Source organism: Pseudophryne corroboree, assembly GCF_028390025.1.
Source record: "Pseudophryne corroboree isolate aPseCor3 chromosome 3 unlocalized genomic scaffold, aPseCor3.hap2 SUPER_3_unloc_1, whole genome shotgun sequence".
NCBI lineage: Eukaryota > Metazoa > Chordata > Amphibia > Anura > Myobatrachidae > Pseudophryne > Pseudophryne corroboree.
The window spans coordinates 7,620,179-7,641,248 of NW_026967493.1; the positions used below are offsets into that span (position 1 = coordinate 7,620,179).

A 21,070-nucleotide genomic window follows, 5' to 3' on the forward strand; every position below is an offset into this window, starting at 1 on the left:
GTGTGATTGCTGACTTTACTATAATTCTGTCAGTTTTTTCTTTTCCGATCCTCAATGCTGGTGCATGGGTAGGGACAGATTGTATGTCAATTTAAAAAGCTTACAGTGATTACAGTCACAAATTGTGTAGTACACTGTGGAAGTATTGATTATTTATCATGTCTAAGAGTGGCAAAGATGAGGAAGATACACTCACAGCAACACCAACACTAATATCATGTTTGTCTTGCAAAGCTGTGTTAACCTCTCAGGATCTGGTTCAGGATGGTTTGTGTGCAAATTGTTTTAGCTTTCACCAGGGTCTATTGAAAAATACAATGCAGATTCAGGTGCAGGCTGATCCACCTGGGGCTATGTTTGCCCAGACATTATCCAGTATAGCTGAACGGATAATTCCTCCAACTCCTGTACCAGGGATAGGTTACACAATTAAGCCTTACATGCAGCTTCCCACCTGAGGTTTGTCACTTCCAGCAGCAGTCTCTCAAAAGAAACAGGCTGATAAGCCAGTGGTAAGTAAATCTTTATTCTCACGGGTTACACTTGTTTCAGATGAGGATTCATCGGAAGATGAAAGCTCAATAAATTCTACTGCATACGAAGAGGAGGAGGAATGTCTCAGCTCAGTGGATATAGTTGAGTTAATTAAAGCATTGAAAGCCATTATGCCCTTAGAGGATTCAGCAGAGCCTGTGTTAAAAACCAAGGCACCTGTGTTTAAACGTCCCAAAACAGTTAAGACTGATTTTCCTGGGACAGATCAGCTGATGGAAATCATGGAAGAGGCTTGGGCTACACCCAATAAGTTCAGAATTCCTAAGAAATGGAATTCCAATTATCCTCTTCGAGCTGGGGATTGTCTAAAAGGGAGGTGACATTACCTTTGCCTTCAGCATCATTAAATTATGTCACAGATAGGAGAGTGGATGGTTTTTTAAAAACCATTTTTTCCCTGTCTGGGGCAGTCATAAGGCCAGCAATGGCTTCAGCTTGGATGGCAAAGGCAGTGGGCCTGGGCTGATGCATTGAAGGGGGATTTTTCAATAGCATCTGGAGAGCAAAAATCCCATATAGCACATATAAAATAGGCTGCAATGTTTTTGGAAGAAGCAGCATTGGATATGGGTATTATTGCCTCCACGGCATCCGCTTCAACAATATCTGCTCGCAGAGCTGTTTGGCTATGTACGTGGAAAGCTGATTCAGAATCTAAGAAGGTTTTTGAATCTCTGCCTTTTTCTGGAAATATTCTTTTTGGTAAAGAATTGACGGATATTTTGGAGTCAGAAGCAGACTTCAAGTAAAGTTTTCTTGGCAGGAAATGGCAGGCAGTCCCAATACAACAAGTCTGGTAAGATTGTAAGCTTGCGAGCAGGGCCTTCCTACCTCTATGACTGTTATCACCCAGTTTGTTATTGTTATTTCAAATTGTAAAGCGCAACGGAATTTGCTGCGCTATATAAGAAACTGTTAATAAATAAATAAGACTAAAAAGCATTGGGCTACCATAGGCCCGGTTGGTAAAACAGATAATAAGCCATCAGCCTGATGGTGCGGGCCTCCACCTGGGGTATCCCGGGATGGGGTGCCGATTTCTTCAGTTTGCACAGATCTGGCAGCAGTCTACAACAGATGCCTGGGTGCAGGAAGCGGTATCTCTAGGTTATGCTTTTGCCTTCAAGAAGCACCCTTCCCAAATTTTTCTTTTGTACCAGCCCATCTTGGGTATAGATGCAGGCCAGGGCTTTGCAAGAGGCAGTTCAGAAATTGCTTCAGTCAAGAGTAGTCATTCCAGTTCCTGCTGCACAACAAGGGCAGGGTTTTTACTCCAACCAGTTTCTAGTTCAGAAACCAAATGGGTCATTCCGGCCCATTCTCAATCTCAAAGTGCTCAACAAATACATTTGGGTACCTCGGTTTCATATGGAGACTTTACATTCCATAATTTTGGCCATGGAGCCAGGAGATTATATGGTATCCCTGGACTTACTGGATGCTTACCTACATGTTCCTATAGCACTGTCCCATCAGTGCTATATCAGGTTCACTATCCTCCAACAGCATTTTCAGTTCCAGGCCCTACCTTTTTGGTTAGCCACAGCCCCCAGAGTATTTACCAAGATTATGGTGGTAATGGCAGCTTATCTCCGCCAGCAAGGGATAAAAAAAATTCCAAACCTCGACGATCTTTTAATCCTGGCTCAGTCGCAGGAATTGCTTCTATGTCATCTGCAACAGACAATAACGTGTCTGCAAAGACATGGGTGGCTCATAAATTGGGCAAAATTGTCTCTGGTTCCGTCACAGCAGATGACTCCCTTGGGGGCTGTACTGGATTCAAGTCTTCAGAGAGTAATTTTACCTCTGAACAAAATATCCAAGATTCATGGCTTGCAACACAGTCAGCAATGCATGTGATGGGATTGATTGATTGATTGTGTCAACATTCGACATGGTGGAGTATGCATAGTTCCACTCCAGGCCTCTGCAGCATCTGATTCTTGCCAAATGGAATGGATTGCATAAGACGATGAAAATGCAGACTATGGTTCTTACAATAGAAGTAAGAAGGTCATTAGCCTGGTGGCTACAGACATCCCATCTGGACAAGGGGAGACCCTTTTGGATATCATATTGGCATTTGTTGGCAGAATTTCCCAGTCTCCAGGCTGGGGGGCAGTGTCAGGAAGGTTGTGTTTTCAGGGGCAATGGACCCAGGAAGAAGGTTGGCAATAAATATATTGGAACTTCGGGCCATATACATGGCACTGATTCAGGCAAAGTACGTTCTTCAGGGAAAAGCAGTTCAGAACCGCTCGGACAATGCAACGGCAGTAGAGTACCTCAACTATCAGGTAGGAGCTCGCAGATGAAAAGCGATGAAGGAGGAAAGTCACATACTAAAGTGGGCAGAACTTAATCATCCAGCCTTGTCCCCAGTGCTCGTTCTGGGAGTCCTAAACTGGGAAGTGGATTTTCTCAGTCGACACGCCATTCAGGCAAGCGAATGAGCTCTACACCCGGAGGTCTTCCAGACTCTAGTAGACAAGTGGGGGTTATCAGAGAGAGATCTCATAGCGTCCCATCAGAACAACAAAGTTCTCGCATACGGGTCAAGAACAAAGGATCCCAGAGCGATCTTTGTGGATGCCCTGTCGGTGAGATGGGACTTTCATCTGGCTTATGTGTTTCCTCCAATCACCCTATTACCCAAGGTGGTGAGAAAGATAAAGCAAGGAAGGGGTGCCGTGATACTAATAGCTCTGACTTGGCCCAGAAGGCATTGGTACACAGATCTGCAGAGAATGTCGATGGATGCTCCACTCCTGCTCCCTCAACGTCCAGATCTACTGATGCAGGGTCCTTGTTATCACAGACATCTGGACTGTCTTTGACGGCGTGGCTCTTGAAACCTCGATCCTGAAGTCAAGAGAATTCTCACAACAGGTAATTCAAACAATGCTCGGAGCAAGGAAACCTTCCTCCGCTCGCATTTATGACTGAATATGGCAAACCTATATTCATTGGTGCAGTGAATGGAAAATGGACCTTTCAGAGTTTCCAGGGTTTTAGCATTCCTTCAGGCAGGAATGGATAAAGGTTTGAAGGTGGCTTCCTTGAGAGTGCAAGTGTCAGCATTGACTGTACGGTTCCAAAAGAAAATTGCCAACTTACAGGATGTGCGTACTTTTTTTCCAGGGACTGCTGCACATTCAACCTCCTTTTGTTCCTCCTACAGTTCCTTCGGACTTAAATATAGTCCTAAAGGGCCTTCAAGTTGCTCCATTTGAACCACTTAATAAAGTGTATCTTAAATGGTTGACAGCTAAAGTTCTCTTTCTACTGGCCATGGCGTCAGCTTGAACAGTTTCAGATTTAGGGGCTTTGTCATGTATTTCCCCATTTCTGATTTTTTTGTTTATTTTTTATCCAGATACAGCAGTTCTCAGAATTAGATCTTCCTAAGGTGGTGTCTAAATTCCACCTTTACAAAGAAATTGTAGTCCCGGCTTTCCAGGTACCGGGCCTTTCTGCGGGAGATGCATCGCTGGACGTGGTCCATGCCTTAAGGATCTACGTGGATCGTACCAGTGCCATCAGAAAGACTGATTTCACAAGAGATGATGGCTTGCTGATAAGCAGACACATGCATGGTGGCTTTGGATGACGATTTCAGAAGCATATTCTCAAGCTGATCTCCCTGTTCCGGCTAATGTCTCTGCTCACTCTACTCATAAGGTAGGTCCATCATGGGCAGCACAACATGGTGCTTCAGCAGCATAGATATGTAAGGCAGCCACATGGTCTTCCATTAACACATTCATTAGATATTATGCCATGGATACCCTTGCCTCTCATGACGCTGAATTCGGGCGAAGGAGTCTCCTGTCCAATCAGGAGCGCCCCCACCACTAAATTGCTTTGGGAAATCCCAATGTTATCCTGTGGATAACCTGTGGACCCTGCCGGAGAAATCTACGTTATGGTAAGAACTTAACGTTGAAAGCGGTATTTTTCCTAAGTCCACAAGTTCCACAGGGATCCCACCCTGACGCACCTGATTTGAGGATCCTTTTACTCACTAACCTCTTCCCTCTTGTACGGAAGAGTGTGTATGTGTGTTCTTCTCGCCTGATTAGGGCCATCTATGATGCTCCTGCCTTGAGCTTTGGGAATACAACTGATTTGCCTGCACCAGGAGGCGGGTATATATGGACGGGCCCGTTGCATGCTGGGAGGCCGAAAAGCTTTGACCTATTGGTGCATATCCGCTGTTGCTTCATCTTATCCCAATGTTATCCTGTGGACTTAGGAGAAATACAGTTATCAACGGTAACTTCTTACCATAACGTATTTTTTTTATATTCAGGAAGCATCGTCTGAAGCTGGAGTGTTGGCTGCCAAGGCTTCAGCTACGTCCATTCTGTCACGCCGTATTTTGTGGTTGAAACCTTGGAAGGTGGACATAGATTCCAAGAAAACCTTGGAAATTCTTCAGTTCACTGGGGATACTCTTTTTGCGGAAGAACTGAATAAAATTGTGACTTCCTTGGCGGCTACCAATGCCTTTCTACCTAAAACTAACCCTGCGCAAGGCGAAAAGCACTACTTTTAATTAATTTTTTTCATCCACAAGGGAAGGCTGAGAGACAATCATTCCCTAGACAATCTCACCCTTCCAAAATTTTCAAAGCCCAATGCTGTGGGTGACCCACCAGCCTTCTGCAAAAACTGACAAGCCTGCAGCCTGATGGGATGGGTCTGTCCCTGGGGGACCCCAGGGTGGGAGGCCCACTTTTGTACTTCGCTTAGGATTAACACGTGACCCCTTCAGATGCCCGGGTGCTAGAAGTTGTCTCTCACGGGTACACTGTCTCGTTCAAGGGACATCCCCCTCACAAGTATTTCACCATGGGCCTACCATTGGACCCGATAAAGGCGCAAAGATTGCAAACTGTGGTCAGTTCTCTCCTTTACTCGGGAGTGATTGTGCCGGTTCCTCAATCCCAGATGGGCAGAGGTTATTACTCGACCCTGTTTCTGGTTTCAAAATCTGACGGGTCACACTGGCCTATTTTCAACCTCAAATCCTTTTGTGAGAGCCTCCACATTTCAAATGGGAACTTTGCGTTCCATAGTTCTGGCCATCGAACCTTGGGACTACATTGTTTCCCTGGATATACAGGATGCTTATCTGCATACTCCTCTTGCCACTTCGCATCAGCTTTGCTAAAGGCAACCTATATTAGCAATTCCAGGCTCTGCGTTTGGACTAGTTACAGCTCCTCGCATCTTTACCAAGGTCATGGCCGTTATGGCGGCTTATATCCTTGCTAGGGTATACGGTTTCTCCCATAACTAGACGACTTGCTGTTTCTGGCGAACTCGCAGGAAATTCTCCTGACTCATCTCCAACTGACGGTGACCTTCTTGCAGGCTCACGGTTGGCTGATAAATTGGAAAAAGTCCTCCCTGTTTTCATCCAAAAACACTGTACACCTGGGAGCACTCCTAGACACTCAGTCAAAGACTGTTTCTGTCGCCAGACAAAATTCTGAAACTACAGAACAGTGTGTGTCTTTCTTCATCGTCTTCGGGTGTCAGTACACTCTGCTTTGCCAATTCTCGGTCTGATGGTGTCATCTTCCGACATAATCCAGTACGCTCAATTTAATTTCCACCCTCTACAACATTTGATCCTCTCCAAGTGGAATGGCCTGCGTCATCGGATCAGATCTCAAATTATCTCCTTGACTACGGAGTTTTGCTTGTCACTGACTTGGTGGCTCCAGGGCCAGCGACTGAGCATGGGCCATCCCTTCTGGATCCCAAACTGGATCCTTCTGACAATGGACGCCAGTCTCTGCGGCTGGGGAGCGGTGACAGAGCAGCACTCATTTCAGGGACGTTGGACCAGGGAAGAAGCTCACCTTCCAATCAATGTTCTGGAATTGAGGGCAGTGTTCAATGCATTGACCATGGCCCGACTTCTTCTGTGGAACAGACCGGTTCAAGGGGGTAATTCAGAGTTGATTGCAGCTGCAAATTTGTTAGCAGTTGGGCAAAACCATGTGCACTGCAGGTGTGGCAGATATAACATTTGCAGAGAGTTAGATTTGGGTGGGTTATTTTGTTTCTGTGCAGGGTAAATACTGGCTGCTTTATTTCTCTGACGTCCTAGTGGATGCTGGGAACTCCGTAAGGACCATGGGGAATAGATCGGCACCGCAGGAGACTGGGCACTCTAAAAGAAAGATTAGGTACTATCTGGTGTGCACTGGCTCCTCCCTCTATGCCCCTCCTCCAGACCTCAGTTAGAATCTGTGCCCGGCCAGAGCTGGGTGCTCCTAGTGGGCTCTCCTGAGCTTGCTAGAAAGAAAGTATTTGTTAGTTTTTTTTTTATTTTCAGTGAGATCTGCTGGCAACAGACTCAATGATATGTGGGACTGAGGGGAGAGAAGCAAACCTACCTGCGTGCAGCTAGCTTGTGCTTCTTAGGCTACTGGACACCATTAGCTCCAGAGGGTTCGAACACAGGGCCTGACCTCGATCGTCCGCAGCCGCGCCGCCGTCCCCCTTGCAGAGCCAGAAGACAGAAGAGAAGCGATGAAATCGGCGGCAGAAGACTCCTGTCTTCATTAAGGTAGCGCACAGCACCGCAGCTGTGCGCCATTGCTCCCACAGCACACCACACACTCCGGTCACTGTATGGTGCAGGGCGCTGGGGGGACGCCCTGGGCAGCAATAAAAATACCTTTGGCATAAAAATACACAAAATACAGTCTGTGACTGTATATATGTGTAAAACCCCCGCCATTTTTTAGTCAGAAACTGCAGGAAGAAGCCCGCCGCTAAGGAAGAAGGCCCCCTTCTTCCTCAGCACACCAGCGCCATTTCCCCTTCACAGCTCCGCTGGATGCAGCTCCACAGGCTCTCCCCTGCAGTATTCCTGATACAAGAAGGGTAAAAAAGAGTGGGGGGGCACTTACATTTAGGCGCAAATAAGATAATTAAGCAGCTATTGGGAAAAATCACTTATTAGAGTGTAAATCCCTGTGCTATATAGCGCTGTGGTGTGTGCTGGCATACTCTCTCTCTGTCTCCCCAAAGGACTTTGTGGGGTCCTGTCCTCAGTGAGAGCATTCCCTGTGTGTGTGCGGTGTGTCGGTACGGCTGTGTCGACATGTTTGATGAGGAGGGTTACGTGGAGGCGGAGCAAGTGCAGATAAGTGTGGTGTCACCCCCGACGGGGCCGACACCTGAGTGGATGAGTATGTGGAAGGTATTAACCGACAGTGTCAACTCCTTACATAAAAGGTTCGATGACGCAGCAGCCTGGGGACAGCCGGGGTCTCAGCCCGTGCCTGCCCAGGCGACTCTGAAACCGTCAGGGGCTTATAAACGCCTGCTAGCTCAGCTGGTGGACACAGATGTCGACACGGAGTCTGACTCCAGTGTAGATGAGAATGAAACAAATGTACAGTCTACAAAGGCCATCCGATGCATGATTACTGCAATGAAAGATGTGTTGCACATTTCTGACGTTAACCCGGTTACCAAAAAGGGTATTATATTTGGGGAGAAAAAGCAGCCAGTGACTTTTCCCCCATCTGATGAATTAAATGAATTGTGTGAAGAAGCGTGGAGTTCCCCTGATTAGAAACTAGTGATTTCTAAGAGGTTACTGATGGCGTACCCTTTCCCGCCAACGGACAGGTTACGTTGGGAAACATCCCCTAGGGTGGACAAGGCACTCACGCTTATCTAAAAGGGTGGCACTGCCGTCTCAGGATACGGCCGCCCTAAAGGAGCCTGCAGATAGAAAGCAGGAAGCTATCCTGAAGTCTGTGTATACACACTCTGGTACTCTACTGAGACCTGCTATTGCTTCAGCATGGATGTGTAGTGCTGCAGCAGCATGGACTGATACCCTGTCAGACAACATTGATTCCCTCGACAGGAATAATATTTTGCTAACCCTAGAGCATATAAAAGATGTCGTTTTGTATATGCGGGATGCACAGAGGGACATTTGCCTGCTGGCATCTAGAATTAATGCAATGTCCATTTCTGCCAGGAGAGTATTATGGACTCGGCAGTGGACAGGTGATGCTGATTCTAAAAAACACATGGAGGTTTTGCCTTATAAGGGTGAGGAGTTGTTTGGGGACGGTCTCTCGGACCTAGTATCCACAGCAACAGCTGGGAAGTCGACTTTTTTACCTCAGGTTCCCTCACAGCCTAAGAAAGCACCGTATTATCAAATGCAGTCCTTTCGGCCTCAGGAAGGCAAGCGGGTAGAGGCGCACCCTTTCTGGCCAGAGGCAAGGGTAGAGGAAAGAAGCTGCACCAGGCAGCCAGTTCCCAGGAACAAAAATCCTCCCTTGCTTCAACTAAGTCCACCGCATGACGTTGGGGCTCCACAGGCGGAGCCAGGTGCGGTGGGGGCGCGTCTCCGAAACTTCAGCAACCAGTGGGTTCGCTCACAGGTGGATCTCTGGGCTGTACAAATAGTATCTCAGGGATCCAAGCTGGAGTTCGAGGCGACTCCCCCTCGCCGTTACCTCAAATCAGCCTGGCCAGCTGCTCCCAGGGAAAGGGAGTTAGTACTGGCGGCAATTCACAAGCTGTACCTCCAGCAGGTGATAATCAAGGTCCCCCTCCTTCAACAGGGAAGGGGTTACTATTCCACAATGTTTGTGGTACCGAAACCAGACGGTTCGGTGAGACCCATCCTGAATTTAAAATCCTTGAACACTTATATAAAGAAGTTCAAGTTCAAAATGGAATCGCTCAGGGCGGTTATTGGAAGCCTGGAAGAGGGGGATTTTATGGTGTCGTTGGACATCAAGGATGCTTACTTGCATGTCCCCATTTACCCACCTCACCAGGAGTACCTCAGATTCGTGGTACAGGACTGTCATTACCAATTCCAGACGTTGCCGTTTGTTCTCTCCACGGCATCGAAAATATTTACCAAGGTAATGGCCGAAATGATGATACTCCTTTGGAAGAAGGGAGTTATAATTATCCCGTACTTGGACGATCTCCTTATAAAGGCGAGGTCCAGAGAGCAGTTGTTGATCAGCGTAGCACTCTCTCAGGAAGTGTTGCAACAGCACGGCTGGATTCTGAATATCCCAAAGTCGCAGCTGATTCCTGCGACACATCTGCTTTTCCTGGGCATGATTTTGGACACAGAACAGAAGAAGGTGTTTCTCCCGGTGGAGAAGGCCCAGGATTTGTCATCTCTGCTCAGGGACCTCCTGTTATGCACACCAGTGCCTGCAGGAATGTACTGGTGTCTGAACTGTTATGCACACCAGTGCCTGCAGGAATGTACTGGTGTCTGAACGGATAGGGATGCAAAACAAATGAACTCACAGACAGACTGGGAATATGACATTACGTACACAGAAGGTGATAGGGTAACAAAATAAACACAAAGTGAACAGAGAAGCCCAGAGGCTAAGAAACTGGGTGTCTCCCTAGTATTAGGAATGCTCAGATGGAAAAAGCAAGATGTTGTGTTTTAATACATAGAGAACCCGAAATGCTGTTGCTAAGGGCAACAGCAAAACCCTAAAGGGTTACCAACAGGTGTGGCAGTAAACTCCTTGGTCAGAGATGGAATGATGGACACAAGGAAAGTCTCCACAATCCTAATCCTCACTTGCAGTGCACAGGTTCAGTTTACTGCCACTAAACTGACACCTGAACACCTTGCACAGTGAGAAAGGATTTAGGCAGGCAAGTCTGAGAATACAGCCGCAAACTTGCAAAAGTTCACAGAGTAGCAAAAGAATCCCAGCATGTTAAACGACTGACTCCAGTCTTACTGCTAGGTCTGGATTGGCAGAGTGTAGTACCAAATCCCCAGGCCTATTTGCAGTAAGCAACAACAAATACAAAGCTACACAGTACTGGCTAACTTTCAGGAACTAACTAACCAACAAAGATTCAGCAGCATCTGCTTAACCTGAGAAGAGGGTTTATAAAGCAGGTGCTGTCCACGCCCCACTCAGACCTCACAGACTGTGAGCACAAAAACCAGCACCGGATCCCCTGCCGTGCACAGAGCCTGTAACCACTGCACAGCAAAAGACCCGAACCGGAGTATCAGCTGCGCTCAGGTTACTCCGCTAGCACTTGTCTCCCGGTTGCCATGACGACGTGGCAGCACAGGGCAGGAGACCCTAACACCTCCTGAAACCAAAACAGGTGTCGGTGCATCACTGCACGCGAGTCCTGGGAAAGATGGTGGCTTCTTACGAAGCAATTCCCTTCGGCAGGTTCCATGCAAGGACCTTTCAGTGGGATCTGTTGGACAAATGGTCCGGATCGCATCTTCAGATGCATCGGTTGATCACCCTGTCCCCGAGGGCCAGGGTGTCTCTGCTGTGGTGGCTGCAGAGTGCTCATCTTCTCGAAGGCCACAGATTCGGCATACAGGACTGGGTCCTGGTGATCACGGATGCAAGCCTCCGAGAATGGGGGCAGTCACTCAGGGAAGAAACTTCCAGGGACAGTGGTAGAGTCTGGAGACTTCACTACACATAAATATACTGGAACTAAGGGCCATTTACAACGCCCTGAGTCAAGCAGAGCCCCTGCTTCAAAACCAACCAGTACTGATTCAGTCAGACAACATCACGGCGGTCGCCCATGTAAACCGCCAGGGCGGCACACGAAGCAGGATGGCAATGGCAGAAGCCACAAGGATTCTTCGATGGGCGGAGAATCACGTGCTAGCACTGTCAGCAGTGTTCATTCCGGGAGTGGACAACTGGGAAGCAGACTTCCTCAGCAGGCACGACCTCCACCCGGGAGAGTGGGGACTTCATCCAGAAGTCTTCCAAATGATTGTAAACCGTTGGGAATGGCCAAAGGTGGACATGATGGCGTCCCGCCTCAACAAAAAGCTAAAAAAATATTGCGCCAGGTCAAGTGACCCTCAGGCGATAGCTGTGGACGCACTAGTGACACCGTGGGTGTACCAGTCGGTTTATGTGTTCCCTCCTCTTCCTCTCATACCCAAGGTACTGAGGATAATAAGAAAGAAAGGAGTAAGAACTATACTCATCGTTCCGGATTGGCCAAGAAGAGCTTAGTACCCAGAACTACAAGAAATGATATCAGAGCATCAATATATCGCCTCATGCTTACACATAACCTACCCACATTGGCCCCTCACGAAATAGCTTGGGAAGCTGACTTACAGGAACACATAGAGACGGACACCTGGGAACAGATTAAGCAGAATCTGGTTTCCTCTGCGTCCTCTATTAGACACAGAGAAAACTCGTTTAAATTATATGTCCGTTGGTACCTGGTCCCGACGCGACTGAGTAGAATATTCCCTTCCGCATCAGATAGATGTTGGAGGGGCTGCGGATCGGAGGGTACCCTGCTCCATATATTTTGGGATTGTCCCGGGATAGCATCACTCTGGAAGGTCACCCGGAGATTGATCTTGCGAATCACTGGCGTGAATATGCCCTTTTCCCCGTCCTCCTTCGTTTTCCCGAGACCTATTCCCGGAACACCTAAACCCTCACAAAAGCTCATCTGGCACATCGCGACCGCACTGAGATGTAAAATCGCTTTCCACTGGAAATCGCACACACTCCCATACATAGCGGCTGTGATTGCTGCTGTCTGGGATACATACCATATGGAGTTCCTCTCTAGTGTGATCGAGAGCGATGCAGTTACATTTTCTGAGATTTGGTCCCCATGGCTGGCGTACTACAAATGCCCCCCCCCCCTCCCTTGACATAGGGTTTTTGATATATTTGCCTATTTGATATCATATGTTTGCATTGCTGTACCCCATTCCCTTTCCCTCCCCTCCCCTCCCATTTTTCCTTCTGTCTTCCCCTCCCCCCACCCTTATGTACATTGCATATTGTACTTTAGTAAAAACTTTCAATAAACAGTACTTAAAAAAAAAAAAAAAAAAAGAAATGATATCAGACGACCCATGGCCTCTGCCTCTCAGACATGACCTGTTACAGCAGGGTCCCTGTTTGTTCCAAGACTTAACGCGGCTGCATTTGACGGCATGGCGGTTGAACGCCGGATCCTAACGGAAAAGGGCATTCCAGATGAAGTGATTCCTACACTGATAAAAGCTAGGAAGGATGTGACAGCAAAGCATTATCACCGCATATGGCAGAAATATGTTGCTTGGTGTGAGGCCAGGAAGGCCCCAACAAAGGAATTCCAGCTGGGTCGATTTCTGCACTTCCTACAGTCAGGAGTGACTAAGGGCCTAAAATTGGGGTCCATAAAGGTCCAGATTTCGGCCCTATCTATTTTTCTTTCAAAAAGAACTGGCTTCACTTCCTGAAGTTCAGACGTTTGTTAAGGGAGTGCTGCGTATTCATCCCCCTTTTGTGCCTCCAGTGGCACCTTGGGATCTTAACATTGTGTTGGATTTCCTGAAATCACACTGGTTCGAGCCACTTAAGACCGTGGAGCTAAAGTATCTCACTTGGAAGGTGGTGATGCTATTGGCCTTAGCTTCAGCTAGGTGTGTGTCAGAATTGGCGGCTTTGTCATGTAAAAGCCCATATCTGATCTTCCACATGGACAGGGCGGAATTGAGGACTCGTCCCCAATTTCTCCCTAAGGTGGTATCAGTGTTTCATTTGAACCAACCTATTGTGGTGCCTGCGGCTACTCGGGACTTGGAGGACTCCAAGTTACTGGATGTAGTCAGGGCTTTGAAAATCTATGTAGCCAGGACGGCTGGAGTCAGGAAAACTGACTCGCTGTTTATCCTGCATGCACCCAACAAGCTGGGTGCTCCTGCTTCAAAGCAAACTATTGCGCGCTGGATCTGTAACACGATTCAGCAAGCTCATTCTACATCAGGATTGCCGCATCCTAAATCAGTAAAAGCCCATTCCACAAGGAAGGTGGGCTCTTCTTGGGCGGCTGCACGAAGGGTCTCGGCTTTACAGCTTTGCCGAGCTGCTACTTGGTCGGGTTCAAACACATTTGCTAAGTTCTACAAATTTGATACCCTGGCTGAGGAGGACCTTGCCTTTGCTCATTCGGTGCTGCAGAGTCATCCGCACTCTCCCGCCCAGTTGTGAGCTTTGGTATAATCCCCATGGTCCTTACGGAGTTCCCAGCATCCACTAGGACGTCAGAGAAAATAAGAATTTACTCACCGGTAATTCTATTTCTCGTAGTCCGTAGTGGATGCTGGGCGCCCATCCCAAGTGCGGAATCTCTGCAATACATGTATATAGTTATTGCTTAACTAAAGGGTTATTGTTATGAGCCATCCGTTGAATGAGGCTCAGTTATTGTTCATACTGTTAACTGGGTATGGTTATCACAAGTTGTGCAGTGTGGCTGGTACGAGTCTTACCCTGGATTCCAAATCCTTTCCTTGTTGTGTCAGCTCTTTTGGGCACAGTTTCCCTAACTGAGGTCTGGAGGAGGGGCATAGAGGGAGGAGCCAGTGCACACCAGATAGTACCTAATCTTTCTTTTAGAGTGCCCAGTCTCCTGCGGAGCCCGTCTATTCCCCATGGTCCTTACGGAATTCCCAGCATCCACTACGGACTACGAGAAATAGAATTACCGGTGAGTAAATTCTTATTTTTTACACACCCCACCCAAATCTAACTCTCTCTGCACATGTTATATCTGCCACCCCTGCAGTTTTTGCCCAAATGCTAACAAATTTGCTGCTGCGATCAACTCTGAATTACCCCCCAAGTCCTTTCGGACAGTGCCACCACAGTGACTTATATCAACCATCAAGGCAGCACCCTGAGCCGCATGGCAATGGTGTACGTGTCCAAGGTCCTACGTTGAGCAGAATGTTATTGGCCATATCGGTGGTGTTCATTCCAGGTGTACTCAACTGGTAAGCAGATTTCCTCAGTCCTCAGGATGTTCATGCCGGAGAGTGGGCTCTTCATCCCGAGGTCTTTCAGCTTCTGGTAGACAGATAGGGTTTTCCGGACGTGTATCTCATTGCCTCTCGATACAATCACAAAGTTGAGGTTTTCTGATCAAGAACCAGTGATCCTCAGTCAGTGTTCGTAAACGCATTGGCGGTCTCGTGAACCTTTCATTTGCCTTGCATCTTCCCTCCAGTGTCTCTCTTGCCTCGGGTCCTTCGGAAGTTCAAACAAGGAGGAAAACCCATTCTAGTAGCTCCAGCGTGGCACAGACGTCACTGGTTCTCAGACCTCCAGGGCCTCTCCGCAGAGCAACCCCTTCTACTTCTGCAACAACGGGATCTTCTACATCAGGGCCCGTGTCTTCATCCGGACTTGGCATGACTGTCTTTGATTGCGTGGCTCTTGGAGCTTCACTCCTGAGGACAAAAGGATTTTCCGAGGCTGTCATTCAGACTATGATGAAGGCCCGCAAACCGGCCTCTGCTCGTATCTATTATAGTGTGTGGTATGCTTAACTGTACTTGGCGCACTGCTAAGCGTTATGATGCCACTAACTTCAGGACTTCCAGAATTCTGGCATTTCTTCCAAGAGATTTGGACTTGGGCCTTCGTCTTGCCTCTCTCAAGGTACACATTTCTGCATTGTCTGTCTGGTTCCAACGCAAGATTGCCTCCATTCCTGATGTATATACATTTCTTCAGGGTATGATTTGCGTTCAACCTCCCTACGTCCCTCCGCTGACTCCATGATATTTCTCTATTGTGTTGGAGGCTCTTCGAGAAGCCTCATTCGAACCTCTTCAATCTGTGGACCTCAAATGGCTGACAGCAAAGGCTCTTTTCTTACTGGCTTTTGCCATTGCAAGGAGGTTTTCGGACTTGGGTGCATTTTCCTGTCTTTCTCCCTTTTTGGTTTTCCACTGTGACAGGGCTGTTTTTCTAACTATATCTTGTTACCTCCCTAAGGTGGTTTCCTCTTATTTCACCTTAACCAAGAGATTGTGTTCCTGGTCTTTATATTTTTAGACTTGTCAGCTAAAAATCGTTCTTTGGATTTGGTTAGAGCTCTACGTATCTACGTGGACTGTACTGCCTGTTAGATGCTCTGCTGCCCTTTTTGTTCTTTTTGGATTTCACAAGCATGGCTGGCCTGCTAATAAACAGATGCTGGCCAGATGGATTAGAATGGTGATTGCACATGCTTACACTCGAGTTTCAAGTTCTGGCTTCAATTTCTGCCCATTCTACTTGGTCTGTAGGACCTTCTTGGGCGTTACGCTGCGGGGTGTCCTCCGAACAATTGTGCAAGGCAGCTACGTGGTCTTCGGTCCACACGTTTTCTTAGGTTTTATGCCTTTGATGCATTTGCCTCCCAGGATGCTTCTTTTGGACGCCAGATTCTCTTATCCACTCACTTGGGTCCCCACCCTTGAAGTACTGCTTTAGGACATCCTCGATATTTCCTTATGGAACCCTATGTACCCTGCTGCAGAAAAGAAGAGTTATGGTAGACTTACCTTTAATAACTTTCTTTCTGCAAAGTACATAGGGTCCACAGGGCACCCACCCTGACGCACCTGTCCTCTCTGGGTTTATAGGGCATTGGCTGCTGGTTCTCCTGTTGTGAGAATGTGTTTTTATGTGCCTAACATCTTTCTTATCTCCTTTCTGCTTCCTGCATTGAGCTAGTTAACAAAACTGATGGCCTGTGCCTGGAGGCGGGTTTACAGAGGAGGAAAGCCGTGCATCTTGGGATATGCTGAAAGCTTTAACTGTTTGATGCCTGGATTCCAGATCATCACCTACAACCCCAATGTTCCCTGTGGACCTATGTACTTCGCACACAGAGGGTTATCAAAGGTCAGTCTACCATAACTCTTATTTTTGTTAACTGTTAAAGCAATGTTTATCTGTTCAACCAATAAGTCATATTTACTATATTTCTACATTTATAGTCTTAGTTAAGTGTTTTGTACTTTGCATGTGTGACAGCTGGACATCACACACTCCCTTACCGTATGGACAATTTAGTGCATTGTAGTCTGCCCCCAATATAAAGAGTATAATGTTTATTTCCATAAATTGTTTTCTTTTTCCAGCAGACAGTCGCAATGGTCAGAATACCTCAGAGGAACATCTCATTTTATATCCAGACGTTAAAAAAGATGATGACATCACAGGACGATCTCCGAGAGAAAATCCAATCACTCTAAATGCATATCCAGCACATGACAGTGTACATGTATCTCCTGATCCCGCTAATCACGGAGAATGTTCTCCAGATAACTGTAACAATGTTCCACATGGTGCAGCTCCTGATAACAAGTTTCCCTGTCCTGAATGTGGTAAATGCTTTAGATATAAGTCGTACCTTGTCAGACATCAAATAAGTCACACAGGGGAGAAGCCATTTTCCTGTACTGACTGTGGCAGGTCATTTTTATTTCAATCAGGCCTTGTCACACATCGGAGTACTCACACAGGGGAGAAGCTATTTTCCTGTACTGACTGTGGCAGGTGCTTTGTATATAAATCAACCCTTCGCAGACATCAGAGAACTCACTCAGGTCAGAGGTCATTTTCATGTTCTGAGTGTGGGAAATGTTTTGTACAGAAATCAGAACTGGCTGAACACCACCGAACTCACACAGGTGAGAGGCTGGTGTCATGCTCCGAGTGTGGGAAATGTTTTACATTGTTATCACTTCTTATTAGACACCAAAAAACTCACACAGGAGAAAAACCGTTCCCGTGCTCTGAATGTGGGAAATGTTTCAGAGTGAAACAAAATCTTATTGGCCACCAGAGAATCCACACAGGAGAGAAGCCATTTGTGTGCTCCGAGTGCGGGAAAAGTTTTGTTGTGAAACAAAGTCTTATTGGCCACCAGAGAATCCACACAGGTGAGAGGCCATTTACATGCTCTGAGTGTGGGAAATGTTTCAGAGTGAAACAAAATCTTATTTACCACCAGAGAATCCACACGGGAGACAAGCCATTTATATGCTCAGAGTGTGGGAAATGCTTTGCACAGAAATTCTGTCTTACTGCCCACCAGAGAACCCACACAGATGAGAGGCCATTTACATGCTCTGAGTGTGGGAAATGTTTTAAACAAAATTCTAACTTTATTAGACATCAGAGAACTCACACGTGACACACCCTCCCAGTGATCTGAAACAGGATTGCAGCAATATTTATGCTTGTATACGCATAGTATAATGGGCGCTGATGTGTCTGCAGAAGGCAACAATTTCTGATGGGATCTGGACACATCCGGGTGTTCCTTGCTGTGTGTGGTCCAAATGCCATGAGATTTATGTTATGCAGGATGTGGGCTTAATGGGTGGAGATTACATAATTAGAGGGGCTTTCTCAGCACTTGGCCCTGCAAAAGAGCCTGGTGTTCGTTAGAGATGGCCAAGGTCAGGCCTCTGACCTATACTGTTATATGGCCCCCTGGGCCCTCCAGGTATATACGGTATGGATTTAGAAAGGAAGAGGAGAGTTTAGGTGATTACAGTATGTAAATATATATAACACCTTACAGAGGTGTCAGTATGGAATCTTATTTCTCTGACGTCCTAGTGGATGCTGGGAACTCCGTAAGGACCATGGGGAATAGCGGCTCCGCAGGAGACTGGGCACAAAAGTAAAGCTTTAGGACTACCTGGTGTGCACTGGCTCCTCCCCCTATGACCCTCCTCCAAGCCTCAGTTAGATTTTTGTGCCCGAACGAGAACGGTGCACACTAGGGGCTCTCCTGAGCTGCTTAGTGAAAAGTTTAGTTTTAAGTTTTTTATTTTCAGTGAGACCTGCTGGCAACAGGCTCACTGCATCGAGGGACTAAGGGGAGAAGAAGCGAACTCACCTGCTTGCAGAGTGGATTGGGCTTCTTAGGCTACTGGACACCATTAGCTCCAGAGGGATCGAACACAGGCCCAGCCATGGAGTCCGGTCCCAGAGCCGCGCCGCCGGCCCCCTTACAGAGCCAGCAGCAAGAAGAGGTCCGGAAAATCGGCGGCAGAAGACATCCTGTCTTCACCAAGGTAGCGCACAGCACTGCAGCTGTGCGCCATTGCTCCTCAGCACACTTCACACTTCGGTCACTGAGGGTGCAGGGCGATAGGGGGGGGCGCCCTGAGCAGCAATAAAAACACCTTGGCTGGCGAAAATACATCACATATAGCCCCCAGGGCTATATGGATGAATTTTAACTCCTGCCAGATTACACTGAAAAACGGGAGAAAAGGCCGCCGAGAAGGGGGCGGAGCCTATCTCCTCAGCACACTGGCGCCATTTTCCCTCACAGCTCCGTTGGAGGGAAGCTCCCTGGCTCCCCCCTGCAGTCACTATACTACAGAAAGGGTTAAAAAAGAGAGGGGGGGCACTAATTAGGCGCAGTATTAACAATACAGCAGCTATAAGGGGAAAAACACTTATATAAGGTTATCCCTGTATATATATAGCGCTCTGGTGTGTGCTGGCAAACTCTCCCTCTGTCTCCCCAAAGGGCTAGTGGGGTCCTGTCCTCTATCAGAGCATTCCCTGTGTGTGTGCTGTGTGTCGGTACGTTTGTGTCGACATGTATGAGGAGAAAAATGATGTGGAGACGGAGCAATTGCCTGTAATAGTGATGTCACCCCCTAGGGGGTCGACACCTGAGTGGATGAACTGTTGGAAGGAATTACGTGACAGTGTCAGCTCTTTACAAAAGACAGTGGTTGACATGAGACAGCTGGCTACTCAGCTTGTCCCTGTCCAGACGTCTCATAGGCCGTCAGGGGCTCTAAAGCGCCCGTTACCTCAGATGGCAGATACAGACGCCGACACGGATACTGACTCCAGTGTCGACGGTGAAGAGACAAATGTGACTTCCAGTAGGGCCACACGTTACATGATTGAGGCAATGAAAAATGTTTTACACATTTCTGATAATACGAGTACCACCAAAAAAGGGGTATTATGTTCGGTGAGGAAAAACTACCTGTAGTTTCTCTATCGTCCTAGTGGATGCTGGGGTTCCTGAAAGGACCATGGGGAATAGCGGCTCCGCAGGAGACGGGGCACAAAAAGTAAAGCTTTAGGATCAGGTGGTGTGCACTGGCTCCTCCCCCTATGACTCTCCTCCAAGCCTCAGTTAGGTTTTTGTGCCCGGCCGAGAAGGGTGCAATCTAGGTGGCTCTCCTAAAGAGCTGCTTAGAAAAGTTTAGCTTAGGTTTTTTATTTTACAGTGAGTCCTGCTGGCAACAGGATCACTGCATCGAGGGACTTAGGGGAGAAGAAGTGAACTCACCTGCGTGCAGGATGGATTGGCTTCTTTGGCTACTGGACATTAGCTCCAGAGGGACGATCACAGGTACAGCCTGGATGGTCACCGGAGCCTCGCCGCCGGCCCCCTTGCAGATGCTGAAAAGAGAAGAAGGTCCAGAATCGGCGGCAGAAGACTCCTCAGTCTTCTTAAGGTAGCGCACAGCACTGCAGCTGTGCGCCATTGCTCTCAGCACACTTCACACGGCAGTCACTGAGGGTGCAGGGCGCTGGGAGGGGGGCGCCCTGGGAGGCAATGTAGACCTATTTTTTGGCAAAAAATACCTCGCATATAGCCTCCGGGGCTATATGGAGATATTTAACCCCTGCCAGAATCCATTTTTAAGCGGGAGACGAGCCCGCCGAAAAGGGGGCGGGGCCTATCTCCTCAGCACACAGCGCCATTTCCTCACACAGTTACGCTGGTCAGGAAGGCTCCCAGGCTCTCCCCTGCACTGCACTACAGAAACAGGGTTAAATCAAGAGAGGGGGGGCAAAATTTGGCGAAATTGTGATTATATAAAAGCAGCTATAAGGGAGCACTTATTATAAGGCTATCCCTGTAAAATATAGCGCTTTGGTGTGTGCTGGCAAACTCTCCCTCTGTCTCCCCAAGGGGCTAGTGGGGTCCTGTCCTCTATCAGAGCATTCCCTGTGTGTGTGTGCTATATGTCGGTACGTGTGTGTCGACAGGTATGAGGACGATGTTGGTGAGGAGGCGGAGCAAATTGCCTGTAATGGTGATGTCACTCTCTAGGGAGTCGACACCGGAATGGATGGCTTATTTATGGAATTACGTGATAATGTCAACACGCTGCAAGGTCGGTTGGCGACATGAGACGGCTGGCAAACAAATTAGTACCTGCCCAGGCGTCTCAAACACCGTCAGGGGCGTTAAAACGTCCTTTTACCTCAGTCGGTCGACAGACACAGACACGGACACTGATTTCAGTGTCGACGGTGAAGAAACAAACGTATTTCCCTTTAGGGCCACACGTTACTTGTTAAGGGCAATGAAGGAGGTGTTACATATTTCTGATACTACAAGTACCACAAAAGAGGGTATTATGTGGGATGTGAAAAAACTACCTGTAGTTTTTCCTGAATCAGATAAATTACATGAAGTGTGTGATGATGCGTGGGTTCCCCCCGATAGAAAATTATTGGCGGTATACCCTTTCCCGCCAGAAGTTAGGGCGCGTTGGGAAACACCCCTTAGGGTGGATAAGGCGCTCACACGCTTATCAACACAAGTGGCGGTACCGTCTATAGATAGGGCCGTCCTCAAGGAGCCAGCTGACAGGAGGCTGGAAAATATCATAAAAAGTATA

The 21,070-nt window shown here is 47.7% G+C and overlaps 1 protein-coding gene across 4 annotated transcripts in view; it reads left to right on the forward strand.

Annotated features, from left to right (window-relative positions):
- LOC134983166 (oocyte zinc finger protein XlCOF22-like) overlaps positions 1 to 18,036 on the forward strand; it is an 84,533-nt gene extending 66,497 nt beyond the window's left edge. For 3 of the 4 annotated variants that reach the window (XM_063948927.1, XM_063948925.1, XM_063948926.1), the window contains exon 9: positions 16,529 to 18,036. In XM_063948927.1, the coding sequence (XP_063804997.1) occupies positions 16,529 to 17,586 (1,058 nt within the window). In that variant the 3' untranslated portion in view covers positions 17,587 to 18,036. The remainder of the gene's footprint in view (positions 1 to 16,528) is intronic. The other variant, XM_063948928.1, reaches the window with a different exon arrangement.
- The last annotated feature ends 3,034 nt before the right edge of the window (positions 18,037 to 21,070 follow it).